Genomic DNA, 22,550 nt, shown 5'->3' with positions numbered 1-22,550 from the left:
CTTCAAGAAGATCCTGTTAAACAAGCAGCAGGTTAGCGTGGTGGCTACACTTGGATCAATCCTAGTGCTACGTGACCCAGGGCAGGCCAGCAGGGTGAGGCCTATATGGCTGTACCCAAGGCAACCAAAACTTAACCCCTGTCTTTCTACTAATGCGCTGAATGGGAGGAAGGGTCAAAGCTGTAACCTAAAGGAAGGCTGAATGGCCAATGGAAGTCACATCACCTTCCTAGATTTCTAGTGCACTACATTAAATGAATAAAACAACCCATTTTATCCTAAAAATCTCAATAAAATCATTTTTAGTATACATAGAATAAAATATAGCTAAAATAATTCTTTTTATAAGGAATCTTCTGTTAAAACAGTGATGCCAATCTCAATTGAGTCATCAGTAAAATGGCAATAATAAAAGTACCCATGTTATCAAGTTGTTCCGAGGGTTAAGACAGGAAGTTCACGTAGAATGCTTACGAGAGTACATCCCTTTAACATTGACTTGACACATTTTTATTAAATCCCTGCAATGTGCAAAGCTATGTTTTAGGTGTCATTATTATTATTATAAATTCCCCTGGGCAGGACAAATGTGTTATTGTCACTTGTTAATACTTGATATTTCTAGAATTATCTATTAGGTTCCCAAGAGAGTAAGTCACAGGACAGCTCAATTGTGAGAGAGGAGTTTCTGGAGCCAAGGGCTGTGAAGCTGAAGAAGGCCAAAGAGGGTGTGGGAATGGGCAGGGCGGTGCCAGGATCTATAGGCAGGCTCGAAGCAGGGCCTCTAGCTGGATGGAAAGACAGAGGGGGAGGGTGCAGAGTGGCCACTTAATAGCTGACAATGAGGACGGCCATTCTGGCCATGGGTGCAGCATGACCTAGAGAGGGACACGGGTATCCAGCTCCGGGAACATACAAGCATAGAGACCTCACTGGGAAAACCTCATGGTGCACTTTGTGACTAACCAGAAGGCCCAGTGCCAAGGGCTGTGAGGCTGGAGAAGGCAAATGAGGGTGTGGGAATGTGCAGGGTGGTGCTGGAAGTGGGGCTCCCTGGAGAGACAGGAATACCTTCCAGAAGGGCAAGATGCATGGAGCAGAGGCATTAGGCAGGAACCCCCGCCACCCCAGTTCTAGGTTTTTTCCTTGGCTCTGAACCTCCAGATGCCAAATGGCCCAGATTCCTGCACGTGTCTCTGTGCCTATCCCCTCTGCTCTCCTGCAGGACCTTCCAAACCTACCTCACTGGGCTGGATGTCTGAGAGGAAACTTTCTTTGTGCATGTGGACCTAGCACCTCCTAGAGGGGAGCAGAGGGTTAGCAAGGAGCCTGAAGGAAGGAAGAACTCAGCCTGAGAGACAGGCTCACCCAAGGCAATGGGTTACTATCTATAAAGTGCCCGCATGCGGGACAGCCCGTAGCAAGTCCTCTTAACATGATCACATATGCAGAGACCCTATTGCTTAATAAGGTCACATTTACCAATACAGGAGGTGAGAGCTTCAATATATCTTTTTGGGGACACAATCAAACCTACCTCACTCCCTAAATAAATGACTTGGTTGTTTCTCCTGATCAGAAAATTTCCCTTTAAGTGTTAACCTAGGAAGAAATGGCTTCTCTTATGTTTTACTAAAGAAGGTGGCATTTCTGCACAGCAGATGAACAGGTTTCTAGGGGAAAGCCACAAGACTGCAGGTGTATCTCAGAGATGTTGCAGGTGGAGTTCCAGACCACTGCAATAAAACAAGTCACACAGTGTTTCTGGTTTCCCAGTGCGTATTAGAGCAATGTTTCTACTGTCATCTATGAAGTGTGCAACAGCTTCATGTTCCAGAAAAAGTTGGTGTGGAAAGCACAGTATCTGAGAAGCACCATAAAATGAAGCGCAATAAAGTCAGGTATGCCTGGGTATCTCAGAGCAAGGGGAAGCACCAACCATTCACAGGGCAGGGTTTGCCTCTTCTATAGTGTATTTGGAAGGCGGCTGAGAAAGCACACTTGGATCATAAAAACAGAATGTGTTAAGAGGCCTTGGGGGTCTTTACCAGGAGCTCTGAGAGCGCTGGCCCATGGAGCTTGTTTCTGCTAAGAAATGGTGCGTCTGCACATGGGGGGCCGTGCCGGAGGACAGGCTGAATCAAAGGCCTTTTACAACTACATTATGTAAAAATAAGGTTCTATTATGACATTGTTTCTCTGTTAGTATCCGGAGTTTTTTTTGTTTTTTTTTTTAAGGAAAAAATATAAATAGTACAATGAAAATGAGATAAAAATAATAGAAATGAAGAATCGGATGAAGGGGAATTAAAATTCTATGATGAAGCTATATAATATACAAATGGAATGAAACTAGTTCAGAGCTCTATTTATAAGCTACTTAAGTTTCTTGTAGCTAAGGTCTGAATTACTCCGGTTGGAAGGGGTCAGGGCCACATGAAAAAGAAAAGAGTGACTAAATGTGGTCATCCTCTAACTAGCCTGGAAATGTGGCAACAGAAGATTAGGGCACTGGTCATGCAGGTAAACACTTCCACATTGGTTCCAGAAACACTCAGTGAAGATGCTTTACATGCTGTCCCCAGAGCCCTGCCAGGAGGCAACTTGCAAAAGAAGAGAAGAACAGGAGAAGGAGAGCCAGACCCGACATCTGAGAGTTGCTTTCTATAAAGGTGTGGCATCAGAGAGTGGTGGTCATCGTCCCTGTCCTCAAGAATCCTCAGCAGAGTTAACTGCCAACAAGAGGACGCTTCTATTTCACACACATGAGGACAAGCGAGCCATGGTGACAGGTTCTTTTTCTCCATTGATCAACTGTCACTGTCCTCTTTTTTTCTGATCATGAAGAGACCAGAAATCATGCTGGAAAGCACACAGGGTGGGGGCCACACGGGGTCCGCCTTCAGCAGCTGTGAGACCTTGCATACAGTCTGGGACCAGTTTTCTCCTCTGCAGACAGTGTCCTCTGGACTCTATCTAGTTCATGACAATCAGGAACATGGTGGGGAACACAGAAAGAGCATGTGCTTGGATATGGTTGAGACATAGTACACTGTAGCTACCTGCAACACTTGCTTATTAAACTAAAGACAGACAGTACAGAACAATTTGAAAGAGAAAATAAACTACCCACAATCCACAAGTCCAATTGAAATTGCTGTTCTTTTCATGCTTTTTTGGGTTCCAATTTCTAAGCAAATTGTGTGTATGTACTAGAAACATGTACTGATATAGTATCATATAAAAGTAAATATAATAGAGTGTCTGACTTTTCATTGATTGTTTGCCTGAGCATTTTCCAGTATCATTAAAAATTCTTCAAAGTAAAATTGCAAAGGCTTTATATGATTTCATCGTATCATTCACTATAAAGTCACTCATTCTACTTTCTCCAAATGTTAGAGATTTTCTTTTCCCCAATTCCTTTGTCCAACAAAGATAGGCAATCTGGTATAGAGGACAACTCTCATCTATGTTCAAACCCTGGCTCTGGCTAGCTGATTCAACATGGGCAGATTGGGGTAAGGAGAATTTCTACCTGTCTTAGGTTCCTGCCATAAAATCAGCATAAGTTCAGTGACTTAACAAAAATTTATTCTTTCACTGTTCAAGAGGCTAGAAGTCCAAAATCAAGTTATGAGCAGGGCCGTGCTCCTTTTGAAGGCCTCCAGGAGGACTCCCTCCTACCTCTTTCTGGCTCCCAGGGATTGCCAGCAATCCCTGGCTTGTGGTTACATAACTCAGTCATATGGTCCATGTCTCCAAATCTCTCTGTCCTTATAAGGAGACCAGTCATGGGATTTAGGCCCACCCTATTTCAGTATGACCTCATCTTCACATGATTACATCTGCAAAGACCCTATTTCTAAATAAGGTCTCATTCACAAATACAGTGGTTAGGATTTCAACATCCTTTTTTTGGGACACAATTTCAACCTGCCTTACTCCTGAGCAGAGATGTGAAGAATGACAGAGTTGACATAACTCTAAGGTACTTTGTTAACTGTAAAAGTGCTATTTGAAGTTATCACCACTTTTAAAGTTTTTAGGAAAAAAAAAAAAGGTACCAGTTTTAGAAAAGCAGGATTTCTAATGATCACTTCTCTTTGAGTTTAGGTGTTTGGCCATTGCGGCAGAATAGCAGTTTAAGCCTTGAAACCAAGAAGACAACACCCTATGGAAGATCGATGGCACCTCTGAAGTCCTTCATGCCTGAGGAGTGACCCTGTTGATCGGATGGACTTCTGGGTCACTGAGCAGGCAGCCCAGGCCGGGAGCACCTAGAGCAGGGCTTCTCAGATGAGCTCGAACATTTCCCTCTGACAATCCATCTCATGGATATGTGGATAAAGTTTAATAAAAATATGTTCCTAGGGAACTGATCACAGTCATGCCAAATAGCCATCAAGGTTCCTTCAGGCTCACTCTCAATTCTGCCCTTATCAGAACATGGGCTGAGAACCAGCCAATGGTAGCTACCAGCCCACGGACAGGACCGGTCCCTAGACCACACTTTGAGAAGTGCAGTTCGGCCATCGTCAGGGCCACTGCAGGCCCAGAGCCACTCTCCTCAAGGTCACTCCCACTACCAGGCCCAGAACAGGGGGGTTAAATAATTCCCAGCCCCCAGCCCCCCTCAGGGTGGCCTGGCTGGGGAAAACCAATACACCACCCACACCTGAGTCTCAGTGTTTTCTTTGAGTTTGTTTTCCCACTGACTTAGTTTCCTTTCAGTCTGGGTTTTAAAAACTGCTTTCTGAGCGAATGCAGGAGATCCCAGCAGCCCCAACACCAGAGCTCATATGGAATACATTTAGAGAGGGGAAAAAACTCGAAGGCAGTGGTTATACGATTTTGAACTGGCTTGGACATGGCGTGGTTGGAATTTCAGAGCTGGCTTTTGTTTGCATTCGTCATGAAACATTTGTTATATGAGCTGCTGCTACTGCTACTAAAGCAGCTGCTGCCGAGAGAGCCTCTCTGGGGCTGCCTTTTCTCCTGGACATTAACTGACTGACAGTGCTGGCCCCCAGCAACTGGGCTCTCCTGGCTTAGGGGCCGTGGCGACTATCCTCGAGTAAGAAAGCAAAGTGACACACGACAGCATGAGAGCTGGAGATGCGTGCTTCCACCAGGGTGCAACCTCCGCCGTGCCCTCTGCCTCTGAGCACAACAGTGTCTTGATCAAAACTATCATTCACATTCTCTCCCACCAAAGAGAACGCTAATAGGGCTCAAGATTATTTTAAAAACATCATAATTTGCAGCCTCATTCTAGCAATATCCTTCTGTAAAAACCCAACAGGGTGAAAACCCATCTTGGGGTCTTGTTTTGGTTGGGTTGTTTTGCCTTTGAAATGTCACCAGTGCTAACATCAGAAGATACGACGCTGAAGGCAGAGCTAGGGGTGTCCGACTCACATCACACCAGGCAGACATCACATGAAAGGAACACGTAGAGCAGAGCTTGTTAAGAGTCATAAACACAGAATGGACGAGAGTATCTCAAAGTTTGGGTAGTTAGCACATTCCCAGCTAAATGTAGTAGGTTGATTGCATGTCCTCTATTCCCCTCCTCTGGAATTTTAACACAACAGTAAAGGATGAAAACTTTGTAAAAGATTGGAAGACCTCGGGCCTCCTTGGTGGAGCAAGTGGTTGAGACACAACCTATGCAGCTATCTGTAGCCACTGCAGCACGATTTCGATCCCAGGCTGGGGAGATATCCACATGGCGCAGCAGACCTCTCCTAACTTGTCTGCTGCTCCCCTCAGCAGTGTATTTCAGTTAACCTACCTGTTCTGTTCCCCACCCTGCTTCTGGTGAATCCTCTCAACCCCCCCACACCTCTTGCCTGTACCCCAGTTCTTGTGTGCATAAATAAATAAATCTCAAAAAAAAAAAAGATTGAAGACCACAGAACTGGAGATGGTCAGTAGAAGACAGTCCTCATCAGTTTCTGGAAGATGAAGGCAGGAGGAGGGCACTTGATATGGCTGAGCACAGGCCTTGCTGGCAGAAGAGGTATACACACCAAGACAGCCAGCTCTCTCTGCCTGACCCCTGTGAGACAAGAGTGGTAACACCAGGCACCCGGGGGTGGGAGGGAAGTTGGACACGAGGCTGGCAGTCTAGGTATGAAACAGGGGCACCCCAAATTCCTTCCATAGCTGCATGCAGCCAGTATTTTGCAGCACTTCTCCCCCATTCTCCAGGAGCATTCTCCCCTTGCCTGGAATAGATAGCTGAGGCTTTCTCGAAGTTCTGAAGTAGGAAGGATCCAGACCGATGAGCTAACCCTAAGGACAGAAAGGAGAGGCCTTGGCTAAAATAAGAGTAACTATTTGAAAGGTACAGTGGATGTGAACCTGCAGTTCTTATTCTCTCACCAGGACCCTGAGGTACGCCCCACTATTCTACCCCACTTCACCTCCCACCCCCAAGCAGATGTTGGGAGTACGGACTGCAGGCTGTTCAAAAATATACAGGCTATCTTTTTCCAGTAAAGCTCTATTGCTTGGTCATCCTAAGTGGTGTCTCTTGGCTAGGAAGCCTCCTCCATGCACAGCATCTCCAATGAGTTCTTAGTGCCTCACTCTTAAATGTAGGTTCTGACAAAGAACACCAGAGAAGTCTTCAGGCTGAACAAGAGAGACCCCATCCAACCAAAGCAGCCAGAAGGACCTGGATCCAATAGAGATATGCAGAAAACAGATAAAAACATTCAAACATTTTTATGATTTTTCAGAGATGAAGATAATATTGCATACAAAAAACAAGAACAAGATATACAAAGGGCCTCCCTGGTGGTGCAGTGGGTTGAGTGCAGTGCTGTGAAGCTGTCCACAGACTCTGCAGTGCGGGTTCAATTCCCAGCCAGCCAGGGAGATTCCCACATGGTGCAGCAGACCTCTCCTGTCTCGCCCACTGCCCCCTCAGCAGTGTATTTCGCCAGTCTGCCTGTTCTGTTCCCCACTCTGTCTCTGGTGAATCCTCTCACCCTCCCACACCTCTGGCCTGTACCCCAGCTCTTGTACAAAATTAAATAAATCTTTTAAAAAAAAGAATATATGAAAAGAAAAAAAGAGAATTAAGGGCTTCCCTGGTGGTGTTAGGGGTTAAGTCTCAGCACTATCAAGCTATCGGCAGCCACTGCAGCATGAGCTCGATCCCCAGCCATGTAGCTGACCCACATGGCACAGCAGACCTCTCCTGTCTAGCCTGATGCTCTCCTCAGCAGTGTATTTTAGTAGATTTACCTGTTCTGCTCCCTACTCTCTTTGGTAAATCCTCTCACCCCCCCTGCACCTCTGGCCTGTACCCCAGTTCTTGTATGCATAAATGAATAAAATAAATCTTAAAAAAAAAGACATTTAAAAAAGAGTTCTTAGAAAAGAGAAAATTCAATAGAATGATTGGAATAAACTGGGGGACTCTTCCAGAGGAAAAAAGTTGAAGAGATGGAAATTGAGTGGAAATAGCAATAAAACATCTATAAATGATCAATTTAAGGGCTCAAATACGTGAACAACAGCATTCCAGAAAAGAAATAGAGAAAGTGATGGTGTTCAAATTAAATTCATGAAAGAAATAAAACAAGAAAAAGATCTCAGAGATGAAAGATATGAGTTTTAAACTTAAAACAAAACTGAATGCTTGGCACACTAAGGTACATTGCTGTTGACTTTTAGAAGAGTAATTAACGGAAGACTCTAGAAGAGAGAGAGGACAAGTGAAGAAAGGAGAGAGTAGAGAGAAAGAAAGAGGGAATGAGAATGAATGAAAAAACTCAGAGAAAAATACATGAGAAATGGCAAGTACGTCTATAGACATCCATAACCAGCCAAAGTGACAATCAAGTGAGAGAGGATACAGACACTCAGTGACTCAAAGAATTTACCACTTCCCATGCACGTGTCATCAGGAAACAACCTGGGAATATCTTGAAGTAAAATGAATTACTAAATCAAGAAATAGGATTCATAGGATTTAGGACACCAAGGACCCAACTCAGAAAGATAATATAGAGGAAGTCACAGAATAGGCATGCAGGGAGCTTCTGAGTCATCAGTCCAGACTGAAGCAGGTTAGAGCTCCGGGTACAAGGAGGGGAGGGATCTTGTATGTGGGGGATGGGGGCGTGGGGGAAGGGTAGGGGGAAGAAATAGAACAGATATGTTTATCCAAAAATAATACTGAAAAAAAATCAAAAGTAATATTGATACAAATACCTAATGGCACATAGGAAAATTTTCATAGGTTTTAAAAATTAAAAAAAAAAAAAAACCCGAGCAATAACTAATTCCAAGAAAAACAATAAGCTATTCAAGAAATGAAACAAAATAACAATATAGTACTAGGGTCCTCAGTGAACAAACAGACATAGTCATGGCAATATAAACAGGAAGTATGTATCTAAAATGTGGATCTAGGGCCTCCCCAGTGGTGCAGGCAGTTGAGCACAGCACTGTGAAGCAGTCCGCAGCCTCTGCAGTGCAGGTTCGATCCCAGTTGCCGGGGGGACCTCTGCCCAGGTGTGGCAGACCTCTCTTGTCTCGCCCGCTGCTCCGCTCAGCAGTGTATTTCATCAGTCTGCCTGTTCTGCTTCCCGCTCTGTCACTGGTGAATCCTCTCACCCTCCCGCACATCTGGCCTATACCCCGGTTCTTGTATGCATAAATAAATAAATCTTTATAAGAAAATGCTGTTAAAAAAAATAAAATGTGGCTATAACCATAGTAGGATGAGGGAGGTAGAGAGGAGGCAAAAGAGGTAAGGGAGAGGGAATAAGAGAATGAATGTTTCAAATAAAAAAACCAAGAAGAAGCAACTTGTGCATGTTGGTTACAAAATTATAAATAGTGTGATGATTATCAGAAGCAGCAGTCAACTGTGCAGGAAGTGTCCGCCTCTGTCAAATCAGACTTCATGGTAAGGGAGGGCTGGAATAGAATACCAATGCTTTTCATTACGTGTTTTTGATACAGATTGATTTTTAATTATATACACACATTACTTAAATCAATTATATTTAAAAATCAGGGGAGGTATAACTCTGGGAACACACTCTGAAAAGCAGCTCCAGAAAAATCTGGCTAGGACAAGGCAAAAGAAGTACCTAGAAGAACACAGTGAAGACACAAACGTGAGGTTTTCTAGTCAGAGTATCTGAAACTCCCACTCAACCAGCAAGACTTTCTCTGCTCACCAGTGGGAAGATGTGCTGGATTCCTCTATGGGTTTGGGGACCATGAAATGGGTGTCTTTAATTAGCCCACGAGGAACCACATGGAACAGTCATGTGCTATGTACAGGTATGTGGGTAGTTTTTTACTATTTTCTTTCCCAGTCAATACATTTGTAAGATGTGAAAAGCTGGGATATTATATGTTGTAAAAAGGTCTGAATTATTTAAAAAACAAATACAAGCTACAAGCCAGGAAATGATATTTTGATTTGAAAAAGATCTAGCTGGACAAAAATAAACGCTTTCATTGTAAAATGCTGAGTCACGTGGAATGGGTAAAGACTGTCCTTCAGCCCAGCTGGGGGCATTTTATAAGCAAAGAATGTCAGAGAGTGAGGCCCTGAGCCAGGGCACAGAGCCAGCTCTGAAATTCTCTGTGATGCTCTTTATTCCACCTCGCTTAGCACTGAATCTCTGAGGCACACAGGGACACCGGCAGTTCGGCCATGAAAGAACAAGATCACGGGATCTTTTATAAAGAGTCCCTGTTCCCCTGCTTTGGATTGCTCTTTAATCTGCTTTGCCCAAGCTTTGGAAGCGTTTCAGCTTTATGGAGGTATCAGGAAAGTCCGAAAACTGCAATGAGTGGTGACTCACCCCATCCCTTAGTAATACTCTCACCCAATGCAAAGCACATTACTGACAAGCTCCACTAAAAAGTTCTCAAAGTGGAAGTGACTGAGTTCTAATGTAGGAGAAATTCACCTCTAAACACAGCAGAACGCTGGTACCCCCACTGCACACCTAGACAGCAGCCAGCTCTGCCTTTGGGGAAATGAGTCATAACAGAGAAAACTTGGCCCCCCATGCTGAAGGGGCAGCCAGAGCATGAGGACCATCTGGGCTCCTAGGAGGGAGGCAGTGTCAGGGGCACAGCTGACCCACACCTGGGCAGGGGGGCATTGCATCAGGAGGGCAGTGCTGGTGTCTGGAGATGTGAGCTATGTCCACCATGGGGCGGTGAGAGGCATAAGGGGCAGACTGGAACACTGGATGCCCTGGGCTGAGAAGGTGACTGGGTCTTAGGTGGGGTGACTGGGGAGAAAGCAGGCAGCTGGGGAGCTGACAGTATTCCTGATGCACTGTTAGGCAGTGGGGGGCCCTTAGTGGTGGTCAAGGCTGGCAAGGGCAGAGAAACTGGGGAGGTGACTGTGGCTTACCCACTGGGTCTGAGATGGTTATGAGTGACTCAGTTCCAGGTTGTCCCACATGAGAGCTGAGACTGCTGATGCGGGGACTGAGCTAGGAAGAACTGGGGCGCATAGCTCCAAGGGCGGGCTCAGCTGGCAAAGACTATTTGTGCTTTTGGGCACATGTGTGCTCTCACACCGTGATACCTATACTCACCCTCCTGCCATGCCCACCTGGAGAACACCCATGCACCTTTCAGAGCCCGTCCTGGCAGCTCTGTAGGGACATGCCCTCCCACCCCAGGCCAGACACACTTCCCTTTACCTTTATGCCCTTCCCCAGAAATGGCAGACTGCACACTCTCAATCATTTGCTGAATGAGTTTCTTGAACTTTGCTGGTATTTTCAGAACATACCTACTAGTTTAGATATTAGTTTCCATCAAAGAGAAATATTTTTGGAAAGTTATTACCAGAACATCCATGTCTGTAAATCAAGTCCTATTTTCCTATTAATCTCAAATGACAAAATTAGAGTTGGAACAGGGATGATCCCATGATAAGAGCAAACTAATAAGTGAAAATACAGCACAAAGTAATAGAATTCAAGGTAATTATTAATTCTAAAAAATGAAAAATAATAGTTGAAATGGACACAGTAGATATATGTAAATATTACACGTTACATATAATTCATATATTAAATGTTATGATTTAAGCTTCCATAAAATCAGTTGAACACATTTAGAGGCTGAATAGAGCTACCAGTCAGTGGTTTCCCTTCAGGAAAATGTTCATTCAAATCCCTAAGGGTTTAGGAGTTGTTAGAAAGGTGTTCACGTTATATGTGCATTTTTAATGACTTACTCAACAGCTACAGTTCAAACAGCCATATGATTTCAGTTTTAATTTTCAGACACTATTTTAAAGGCACCGGCATTGCTTGTTCCCTACCACCAGAAAGGCATTAGGTTTAAGGAATCCATTTCAAACTTATTTTCTACCCTGCGGGCTGAAAACCCACCAGCTTAGTGATCTATGACAATTTCTGAACTCACAGTCCTTAGTGAAAAGACCATATACAGATCATCTATAGAGCTTTTTTAAAAGATTTATTTATTTATTTATTTATTTATTTATTTATTTATTTATTAGAAGAACTGGGGTGTAGGCCAGAGGTGCGGGGAGTGGGGGTGGGGTGAGGTGAGAGGATTCACCAGAGACAGAATGGGAAGCAGAACAGGCAAATCTACTGAAATATACTGCTGAAGAGAGCAGCGGGCAAGACAGGAGAGGTCTGCTGAGCCCAATATAGTTTTATTTTTAAGTTCTTACCTTCAATTGTAATACATGCCTTGGCTACCTACCACCCACTAGCCTCTGAGTTAGCAACTGAACATGAAGGTTTAGAAGGTCACAGGTTTATATGGTGGTTCTGAGGACAGAAGTTTAAATGTCGGCTGTTTTTAGGACAAGGTCATGGTGTTCGGCCTCATTGTATCTCTGCTTGCTTGTTTAAGACGTGAGACAAAGGATATTTGTCCTCTTTCACTCAGGATTCATGTAAGAATTAAATGAGACCAACTATATAAAAGTGCTTTGTAGACTGCAAATTGCTATGCCAATTATTACATTGAGATGTAATAATTGAGATGTAAAAATCTGATCCTGATGAGTCACTCTTAAGGTTGCTGCAAGCACAGGTTAGTTGTTTGAATTTGAATGGATATGCATATATGTCAACAGTGCTGGAATCTGAGCTTCAGCCCTGACTGGTGCTATGTCATGGCAAATTTTTGTGGCAAACAACTGATAATAGATGACCCAATGTTTTATGAATAACTAGTTATTTCAGCAACTTCACTGATTTCTGCGGATGGATAGTTTGAGTTCCTCCTGATCATCAGTTATATCTTTGTAAAGTTCCAAAACTGGTTTTATTACAACAAATGACTCTTGTTGCAGCACAAAAGCATTAGAAGGGGGACATAAAAATGTAAATGAAAGATAGTATCTGTTTAATGCAGACATTATGGAATGATGGATTATTTTTATAAAACTAGACTGGAGGGTGTGTGTGTGTGTGTGTATACACACATACACATACATATATGTGTGCTTTTTTTTTTTTAATTCACATAAACTTTTGGATTGCAAAACTTGGTCTATACCTCCCTCCTGTTCCCATGGACTCTCCTATAATGCAGTTTGCACTACTGTAATTAACTTTATTTGGAATTCTTTTGATAATCAGGATCACATTTTTTAGGTCCCCAAATGGGCATAATTGTACATCTGTGTTCAAGCGTTATGTAAACTCCTGTGTCAGAGGCAAACTCTGGGTAAGGAAACCACACGCCCTTCCTGGAGAAAATGGAGAGACACTGCCACCTGCTGGAAAACGTTTAATTTAGCAACTTGCTTTCTGAAGTAGCGTGCAAGCTGCATTTGGAAAACTAGTAAGTTATTCCTGAGATCTGAATCTCAGAGTCTTACCTAAAACTCCTTTAGACCTCTGGACACCCATTCTATGACTACTAAATAAATTATGCATAGTAGTCTGTAAAACTCAACATTCAGCATGAGTTAATGGTAACAGGCACCAGCTACATTTGAAGTTCAAATCTCAACTCCCTGATACTTCTGCTAAGAATTCAGGCATAAAAACAGATAAAAATCTCAGTGACTTGATGATGTGTGGTTTTCAGTTCCTGACTGTGCCATTGTAATAATAGTTCCAGTAAACTTATCCCCTACGATCCTTCAGGAAGAGGGTCTTGGCCAGAATATCTTTGTTCTCTTTCCCCTAAAGGCACATGATTTCACAGTCACAGGTCAGGTGGACTAAATCAAGGTTCATCACACTCTTCTTTCCTTTGCTCTCTCTTTGCCCTAGAAATGACTAACAGAGCCTGAAGTCCTACTTTCTTACAGAAACAAGCCCTGTCTCTCTCCTATGATGCAGCTGGCAAGCAAATAGTTAATTATTGAACACATCATATATTAAAGTGTGGGCTAAGGGCTTCAATAAGGTATGTCTCACAGTAAACCCATGAAGTAGACAGAATTGTTCATGTCCTGCATCTCCACAAGAATGCATGTGGCTTAGAGAAGGATGGACATCATGGCCAGAGAGTTTGAGTTAGGATCTCCATCCTGATCACTGCAATCTAGTCAGTGAGAGGGAAGAATGGTTTCTGAACCAACTACCCTCCAGTGAGGAATTTGTCCTGTCCTATGTGTAGCAGGGGCTGCCATAACGGAAGGTGGAAATTATTACAGCAATGGGAACTGCTTAACAGCTTTTGTTTTGAGGAAGATAAAACACCCAATAATTGTGCTAACCAATCAAAGGTAGAATCAGGAGCCCTCAAACTTCTACTTGACACTTTAGTATCATCATAATAAAGACCTTAGAGATCAGTCTCCTCAAGAGCCATTGGTCCTGGCTCCTCTGAGCAGAAAGATGACTAGAAATCGCTTGTAACTCCCAATTCAATTTAAGAATAATTGTTCTTTGTAATAAGCAGGCCACACTTTAATCATTTAGTATTTGTTTTAAATCATTCTGACATTAAAACTTAAATTTTTCTTGTAGCACAAACTAAACTTTCTGCTCAACATATTTGCTATTATTTTTAATGTAAATGTTTTTATATTTGAAAATTGCAATGCAAGTAAATACAGAGTACACTAATATATTCCCAATGAAAGGTCTAATTATCATTTGTGCCTAGTAAATAAATATTTCAATTTGTACTCCATCATCATTGCTTAGAAAAATATTTAAGTAAAAATAGTTCTTTTTCAAAACAAGACAGCCAATTTATGAATGAACTTAAATCCTCACAGTTGGTATGTGAGTCATTTGTTTGGAATTAACTTTTCCTCTGTAATAGTTGGTGGCCAGATTCTCAAGGCAGGCCAAAAAAGTCTAGTAAATTCTCTATTGTGGCCCCGATGTTTACATTTGTTATGGAAACAAGTTGAAAATGAATACTAATGTAATGCTAGTAATGGAAAGTATTCAAACTACAGAGGAAAAGGATTGGACAAGAGCTTACAAGCGCCCAGGAAGGAGAAGACCCTGGGTTAATATTAGGTCACGTAGTTCCACGTACACGGATGCTAGGTGGCGCTAGTCAACTGGAACTGCTCAGTTTTTTGCCCAGCGTTTTTGAGGGATTTTCATTTAAGAACAGTTCCTATCCCAGATATTCTCTGTAGTTAATCAATTTCTTTATTTATTTTGGCTTTCAATGCCACAGTGATTTTAGCTCACAAGGAAATTCTGACTGTAAAATTTCTTGATAGCTAAGGAGGAAAGGTATTACTGACACATTAACTCTCAGGGCATAGAAAAGTGCTCTCAACCCCTTCCACAGGTCACTGGGTGACTATGGAACAGTCTCGCAACTTCTCTATGCTGGCTTCATTTTATCATTAAAAAAAAAAAAAGAATGAGCAACCTTTGCTTAAAGGTTCTGGAGATTATTCAGTACTTACTATCCTGTTGCCCCTCTCATATGTCTCTTCATTTACAGGTGGAAAGATTATGAGTGAAGGCAAAAGGGCTAACAGTAACTCAATTTTCAGAAATATGTTCTACTTTAATTATGTGCTTACAGATCATGGCACACAGGCTTCAGTTACTGAGAAGCCATGTATGAAACGGAAAAAACAGTTGGAAAGTCAAATGATTTACCCTGACCACAGCGATGTGGGTTAAATTTTTTGCTTGTGGTTTATTTGTATTTAAGGAGAACAAAGAAAAAAAATGTCATCAGGCCCCTGCCCTGATGGTGACCTTCGGTGTGTCAGGCTGTGGCATCCTGAGTGGTGTCGGTTCCTGACCCCAGATGGATGTGTGTGGCATGGCCTCACCACAATGCCTCCCAAATGCTGGACCAGAGCACGTTCATCGTATTTGACAACTATGTGTCTCCAGGACTCAGTTATCCTTATCTGTGTGTCAAGTACGCACATGCACACACAAGTACGTACACACAAATGCACACACACATACATACACACAATACAACAAGATAAAGCCAAAGGGAGCAATAACAATGAATAATATAAACTTTCCTCAATGGAATCTAATAGGGGGTAAAATCCCTCTTGCACAAAGACCCAAGTTAATTTTGTTTCAGAGAGTTAAAATCTGGTCACAGTAGGGCTCCTAAAATTCTTTCACTCCATTTCTGAATCAGAGAGCGCTGCAAACTAATGTTACCTTAATAAAAAAAATTCTTTAAATTACCTATTGCTGGAAGGACAAAGGAAGGCTTAGTCTCAAAACCCAAGTATTTAGTGTGTATTGTGCTTCTAGCTATTCAAACCACACTTCCTCTTGAAGAGTCAGATCTGCATGACCTTGAGGTTCTCGATCACATTCCTGCATGTGGAAATGTTGGAAATTATCTCTGAGTGAGCCAACTGGGAGACTAAGGTCTCCTCCACCAGCCACCTTGTTACAGCAATTTACTGGATGGGGGGCGGGGAGCAGGGAGGGTCGCCTGATGGAACAGGATGAGTTTACCTGGGCACTGGTACCTGCTCATGACGCAGGTGTGGTTCGAGGTCTCTGCTGGTTGTGGAATGTGAGATAGCAGACTGCATTTGCGGGGGGGCGAGGGGGGACTTTCAGCTGTTCCTATTCCTACAAGGCAGAATATCTCTCTTCTCAGGACAACAAAGCCTGACAATAAACAGATTAGTGAATAAGTATGCAAGGCTTGTGGTGGCAGGAGATTAGGGAGAACAGGGGAAAAACAAACAGTGTTGTTTGTCTTTCAGGATAAAATAATAATGAGAAAAGTAAATGATGGGTTTCTGAAAGTAATTATATTTACAGTGATACTATGGGCAAGCCCGGTAATTGCTTTGCAGCATTCTATTTCTTGCTTCTATTTGGAAACCACTCCATTTGCTAGAAGAAAATCATAATTGTATCTTCAATTGGCTTCTCTCCCTAGTCTATTGTCAGGATTTTGTATGCCAGAGTGCTTTTGTTCAATGGAAGTAGGGCCAGAGACGCATCCTCAATGACAGATCTCCTTCAAAGGTTCTGACATGCACATACCAAGCACTGGGTCACCCTAGCTACCTGCTCAGGACAAGGCCCATGGAAATGTGGCCATTTTTGCTTTCCAAAGGGAGAAAAGGAACCACCAAGCTGTAAAACATGGCGAGTCCATGGTTAGACCTGAAACTCAAGGTCTGGCTTCTGCATCTCATGGCTCTACCCTTCCTTTGCTAGCCAGGAATGCCCCATGATTAAGAGAGGAAGTGATTCCACACCTTTATTTCCAGATCCCTTTTTAAGGTAAGTCACCCACAAAAGAGACCTCTAGAGGGGATGAGTTGCTTACAAAGTTACCTGGGTCTTTGTATATGCTGAGCACACCCTTGAAGTAATGAGGTAAAAATCTTTCCAGTAAAAGCAGCACATCTTCCAGCTCTTCAAGAATCCCCACAAGCAGGAAGTTTTCATTCACGTTCAGTTTTGCCCTCTCAAGCGCCCATTCAGCAGGCTCCCTTTATGGATAGAAAAATGATTTTTAAGTCAAAGACTCATTTTGAAATGTAGCATGACATGCTGAAAGTCTCTTCTATCCACCTCCCTTACCCCCTTATTTGCATAAATCTAAATCCTCCTTCCCTTGAGGGGCAGCCCTAAGGTCCCTGGTCCAGCAGGCTGGCCCCTGACAGAGCACCCGCTGACCTAACCTCTCTCCTCCTCATCTGTGTGTGGTGCTAGCCTTTGTGACCTTCGTGAGCCCTGCCTGAGCATTTGTTGAGAGAATAATACAGGTACAGATAGCAAGGGCCTCATAAACACGGTTCAAGGAGATTTGATGGCTTTTGAATAGGAGGAACCAATAAAGTTAGACATTTTGAGATGTGAACACTTCCTGACATAGCATTTCTGTAGAAATAGGTGTCATGTCTGCTCATCACTGCACACTTTTGCAGAGTACAAAGACAATTTTTTTTTTTTAAATTACAGAAGGAAAACAGCCTAATCTCATTGACGGTGGATCTTTGAGTCAATAACATCTGTATTAGTGGGAAAAGCCCCAAATGGGAAAAGCCTTCAATAGGAGCTGGGCTCTGGGCTGGGGGTGGCATTTAGCATTTGGGGGAGTTAGGAAAGTTAGGATTCTCTTTTGAGAATAAATAATAAACCTTCTACATCTCAAATACTTGTTGCCAAAGTGAGGTACAATCTCATTTCTTGCAATAAATATCTTTAATGAGAAAGACAGTGAGTCATCTGGGGCCCAATATTTTCAGTATGTGAAGCACTGACCTTGAATCAGGAGGCATTTATTATGGGGGTGACAGTGGACAGTGGACAGGGTAGGGGTGGGGTCCTGAACTCTGGATAGTTTATGATGAAGCTGAAAACAGAAAATTTTAGTCCCAGAGTTCTGAACGTAAGCAAACTAGCATGATGGTAAAGTCCACAAAACAGCAGTGACAATGCCCACAATCACTAAGTAACAATCCTAGTGTAGTCAAAAAGTACAATGAATGAGCTGCATTTAGAAACAGCTGTCTCTGCTTGTTTTTGACCCTGTCTGTTTCCTTTGGAGAAAACTGTCACTTTTGGTAAGAGGGTTTATTTCCCACCAAGCAAAGACAATATTCATTGTTGCTGCTATTCCTTCTTGAGACTCTTTATTTGTCCAGTACAGTTAATTTAATGGTAGCTAGACCTGAGTCAGCTGAGTGGTGGGTACACAAGCCTGAATGCTATGTATGACATAGAAAAAAGGGCTGGTGGGCATTGAAATTACACAGATTTAGGGGGGTGGTCCCAAGAGCTCTGCCAGACTTTGATTTGTTAATTATATTATTTATAGGCCATGTGCAATCTTTAAAGAGTATCAGTTAGTAATAGCTAAATTCTAGAAGGGTGACAGACTTGTGAACCAGAAGACTCCCAAGCCATGCCAGTTGTGTTTTCTGCCATTGTTCTACTCCCATATTAAATGCCATGAGCATTTAGTTTTTACCTGCATCTGGGATGCTGTCCACAAAAATATGGAATGATGTAAAATAATCTGGGGTTGGAGCACTCGGGATAGTTTTCAAGAATACACTCATTGATATCCTAGGAGAGAAAACACAGGAGTAAAATGTTTTGTAGTTTCTGCAGTGGTTTCTCAAATGATATGCAGTATAACTAAAATTGATCCTTAATTATGTGGCTAGGCCTTGAAGAGATGTAGAGAATTCATAGATGTCATGAGAAAACTTTCTTTTGACCTCACACCATTCTTCTCAATCACCAGGGGTACACATGGTCTTAACAGAAGTTCTGCTCACTGTGATTTACTGTTACCCCAGCAATTACCAGTCAAATGAGAGGTATATCAGTTGGCACTTAACAAATATTTTAAAAATAAATTTAGTATGAAGTAATTCTTAATTCAGTCCAATTGAAGCAGAGATTCCTGTATGGTCAACCTTACAGAAATGTGTTTCTGACTCTGTTCAAAAGTCATTATTAGGTACCCACAATAGTTACAGAGAGGGTCTACAGATTTTGGAAGGACTGTAAAGTCCCTTTTATGATATTAATGTAGACAGTTACAAGATGTTTGTATATAGACTATTGTCTCATTTTCAAAGGCAACAGATATTTGTATATAGACTATTGTCTCACTTTCAAAGGCAACAGAGTTTCTCTCTCTCTTTTTAAAATTTTTGTTGTAGAAGTAACATTGCATTATAACACTATGTAAGTGTCAGGGTGCATCATAACAAATCAGTATCAGTATATACATCATTAATTTCTCCATCAAGATCGATTCTCTTCTGTGAGGTTGGCTATGATCTCTCTGTTAGCATTACAGAGACTTACAGTGGTTTCATGAACATGAACAGAGGGCAAAAATACCAACTCAAATCAAGGAAAATTGTCTTGTATACCCAGAAAAGATGTCCAGGTTTGTAGGTATTTTTCTAAAGAGAAAATAATCCAACTCAAAAACAAAGTAAGTAGCTATGAGATGTTTTTTTCAGAGATAATAGAGGACAGGTAGGTTAAAAGTGACTATAACTTAATGAGTAGACCAAGATGTGGTACATATACACTGTGGATTACTACTCAGCAATCAAAAATGATGAACTCTTGCCATTTGCAGCAACATATATGGAGTTGGAAGGAACAATGTTAAGCAAAGTAAGTCAGAAGGAGAAAGACAAATACTAGATCGTGTCACTTATATGTGGGATATAGAGAAACCCAAAAAAGGGTCAGACAAAGCCAAACTCAAAAACTATCCCTTAAAATCTTGACTATAGACTGAGACATTCAAAAGGGGAGGGTAAGGGAAGGGACCAGCACACAGTGGAGAGGCAGCACAATGGACTACAGTAGCGGACCATGGGCGCTTTGACAGTTGGATTGCTACGGTAACATCACCAGAAGGGGGGGGGGCATCCTATATTTTTAAATTACAAACAACAATGTAAACCAACGTTATCTCAATAAAAACAAAGTGACTATAACTTGTAACATGGCCATGTGGTTGCTGGAATTTATAAATCAGTTGATGCCCCTGTATCTGATGTGATTGGTTAAGCGGTTAATTACTTACAAAAATTTTTAGTTCAAACTAGAAATGATAAATACACAAACTTTTAAAAAATAATCCTTTCTTTTCCTCCTCATACTTCTTTGGTTTATATACCGATTAGATTAAATCACAGAATTACAATAACAAAGTCAACTAGAATAAACAGATCACAGCAACAAACACACTCTAGCTAAGCCCTTGCGTATACTGTGGGAAGCAGAGTCACACAGTTCCCCAGGGGAACATACCAGAAGTGAATGGAGTGGAGTACATCAGTCCCTCTAAACATGCATCAAGGGCAGGGTAGTTAAGAGCACTTCATGGAACAGAAAGCCCGTTAAAATGCATGATGTTAGCCCCAAAATATTGTTCTAAGATAACTGGACACAGAGAGGCGTATGTATAAAGATGCCATCGCTACAAGATTGATTGTAACATAATATAACAAACTTAAATGTTAACGATGGTGGACTAATTCACATAAATTGGGGTACGTTCCTGCCTGGGAAGCTTTACAGGTACTGTCCTGAAAAGTGTCTGAGAAATTTTCAAATGAATAAAGTCTAGGATAATATGACGAATAGGACAATATATAGTCATATGTTTACATAAACAAATATATCTGCAATGTAAACACCAAACTGTTAAAAGCACTTATGATGGCAGAAGGGAATGCACTGAACTGCCATTACATTCATTTTTGAAGTGTGACATTTGTTATAATATATATAGCTTACTCTCATCATCAGAAAACTGTAAGGAGATTTACATGTTATAAAACAGAACAGAGCTTTTGTGGGGGGGCTGGTGGGTCCCTTTCTCTCTCACACTGGGCTGTCTTCTGGGGGAGGGGGCCAGGAGCTGGGGGAACAGCAGAGCACAGGGACCCCGGCCTGGGCAGCTGAGGTCAGGGGCAGAGGGTACTGAAGTTGAAGTTTCACTCCAAAAGACAGAGCCAACTAAAGAGAGTTCAGGGAATATCCAGAGATCTGTCCCTTCCACTCAGTCCTCCAGAGATTATACTAACAGGAGGGGCAACAGAGCCCACTTATGCCTCCCGCCAGAGACTCTATGGCAACTCAGTTGCCTTTTATTAAGAACATGGATAATTACTTGTTAAGGTTTTAAGTCCATTAGAGCAAAAACTGTTTACTGTGTTGCCAGTGGCTAGCACCCTGCCTGGAAAAAGCAGGGAGCATACATATTTAATGCAAGAATGAAAACATGGCAGAAGGAAAAGATCAAGATACACTGGCATGATTCTATCCCCAGGATCCCGATCTGGAACTCAGAGAACATCAGCAGGTACAGTGGGGACTGGGGAGGAAGGAGGAGGTACAGACACCTGCCAAGGTCATTTCCTTATTGGAGCCCAGAAATCACCTCACAAGTTCAATTTACAGGAAGATATAAATCCCTAGTTTGAGAAGTGTCGTGAACAATTCTTTTCTTAGACATCCCCAAGGGAGTTTAAAGAGGTCCGTTTGAGCCCATTAGGTTAATGAATGGTACTGGTTACAACGCGTCCCAAGGAGATGCTGCCGGAGGATTTTAAAAAAAGCTGACTCAGGGTAAGATCAAGCAGAAGCAAAGAAGGAGCTGTGAAGACCCACACATCCCGCTGCATCAGCTTTGCCACAGTGGACAGTGCTAGTGTTCCCAGCAGCTCAAGGTCAAGGACCCTTCAGAAACTGCTCTGGCCACTGATGCAGTCTGTCCTTACTGGACACAAGACCTTCAGCCAGTGACCTTGCAGCATCCTGGCAAACTGAATGGGACAGACAGACACTACTGCTCTTAGTGTCCATGCTGATGGGTGTCCAGAAACCCCCAGGGACCATTCAGTTTCCCTTGTGTTCATGATTTTAATCTTTGTGCTGTTTTATAGTTACCTTTTATGCTAAAGATCTGTTAGTAGACTTGTATTTTTCAATGACTATGTATTTTACTTCCCATTTAGTACTTCCAAGATGAGATTGCTTTAAATCAAATCTTTACTACTTTAAGCTTTTCTCTAAAGTTGTCATCATGTGATGACTTAGCCAAATCCACTTACTTGATAGCCCTCAATCTAGAATTTGTTCCTTTGATTCCTGGATCTTGGCAGATACCACAGGACCCAGCAACCCTCTCTCCTGCCCAAATCCAGTCCTCTTTTGAGGTTGGGTCTAAACAGAAGACCCCACTCTGCTGCTATTGTCACATCTCTAGGGAAACAAGACCTTCTCCAGAAGCAAGCATTCCAAATAAGTATGGAATTCCCTTTCATTGCAAAACTACCAAACAATTAGACCACTTGTAGAAATTTACTCCAAAATTCATAGCTTTATTATAATATAAAATATATAATTGCAAAAGTATTATAGTATATGTAAAATAATATGTAACCTAAGTAAAATTATATTTAATACTCTATTAAATAAAATTCTTTTTTTAACAGTCTTTGCTTATATCCTCTAGGTTTTCTTTGTGGGACCATTCTTCCAATTTGACCTTATTGCCAAATCATCTTTTATTGATTTGCTCCTGTAACATTTTCCAAGAATGAGTGGTGAGAAATAATACCTTCAAAGCACTGA

The 22,550-nt window shown here is 42.1% G+C and overlaps 1 protein-coding gene across 2 annotated transcripts in view; it reads right to left on the bottom strand.

Moving 5' to 3' along the window:
- UST (uronyl 2-sulfotransferase) overlaps positions 1-22,550 on the bottom strand; it is a 261,891-nt gene that overhangs the window by 29,712 nt on the left and 209,629 nt on the right. For both annotated transcript variants that reach the window (XM_037520548.2, XM_037520547.2), the window contains exons 6-7: positions 18,403-18,500; positions 16,761-16,918 (exon numbers count right to left, since the gene is read on the bottom strand). In XM_037520548.2, the coding sequence (XP_037376445.1) occupies positions 16,761-16,918; positions 18,403-18,500 (256 nt within the window). The remainder of the gene's footprint in view (positions 1-16,760; positions 16,919-18,402; positions 18,501-22,550) is intronic.

The sequence above is a fragment of the Talpa occidentalis genome, unplaced genomic scaffold (genome assembly GCF_014898055.3).
Source record: "Talpa occidentalis isolate TD23 unplaced genomic scaffold, MPIMG_talOcc4v2.1 talOcc4.2, whole genome shotgun sequence".
NCBI classification, from domain to species: Eukaryota; Metazoa; Chordata; class Mammalia; order Eulipotyphla; family Talpidae; genus Talpa; species Talpa occidentalis.
The sequence above is the reverse complement of the archived record's forward strand: the minus strand, read 5'-3'. Positions and strand labels throughout refer to the sequence as shown.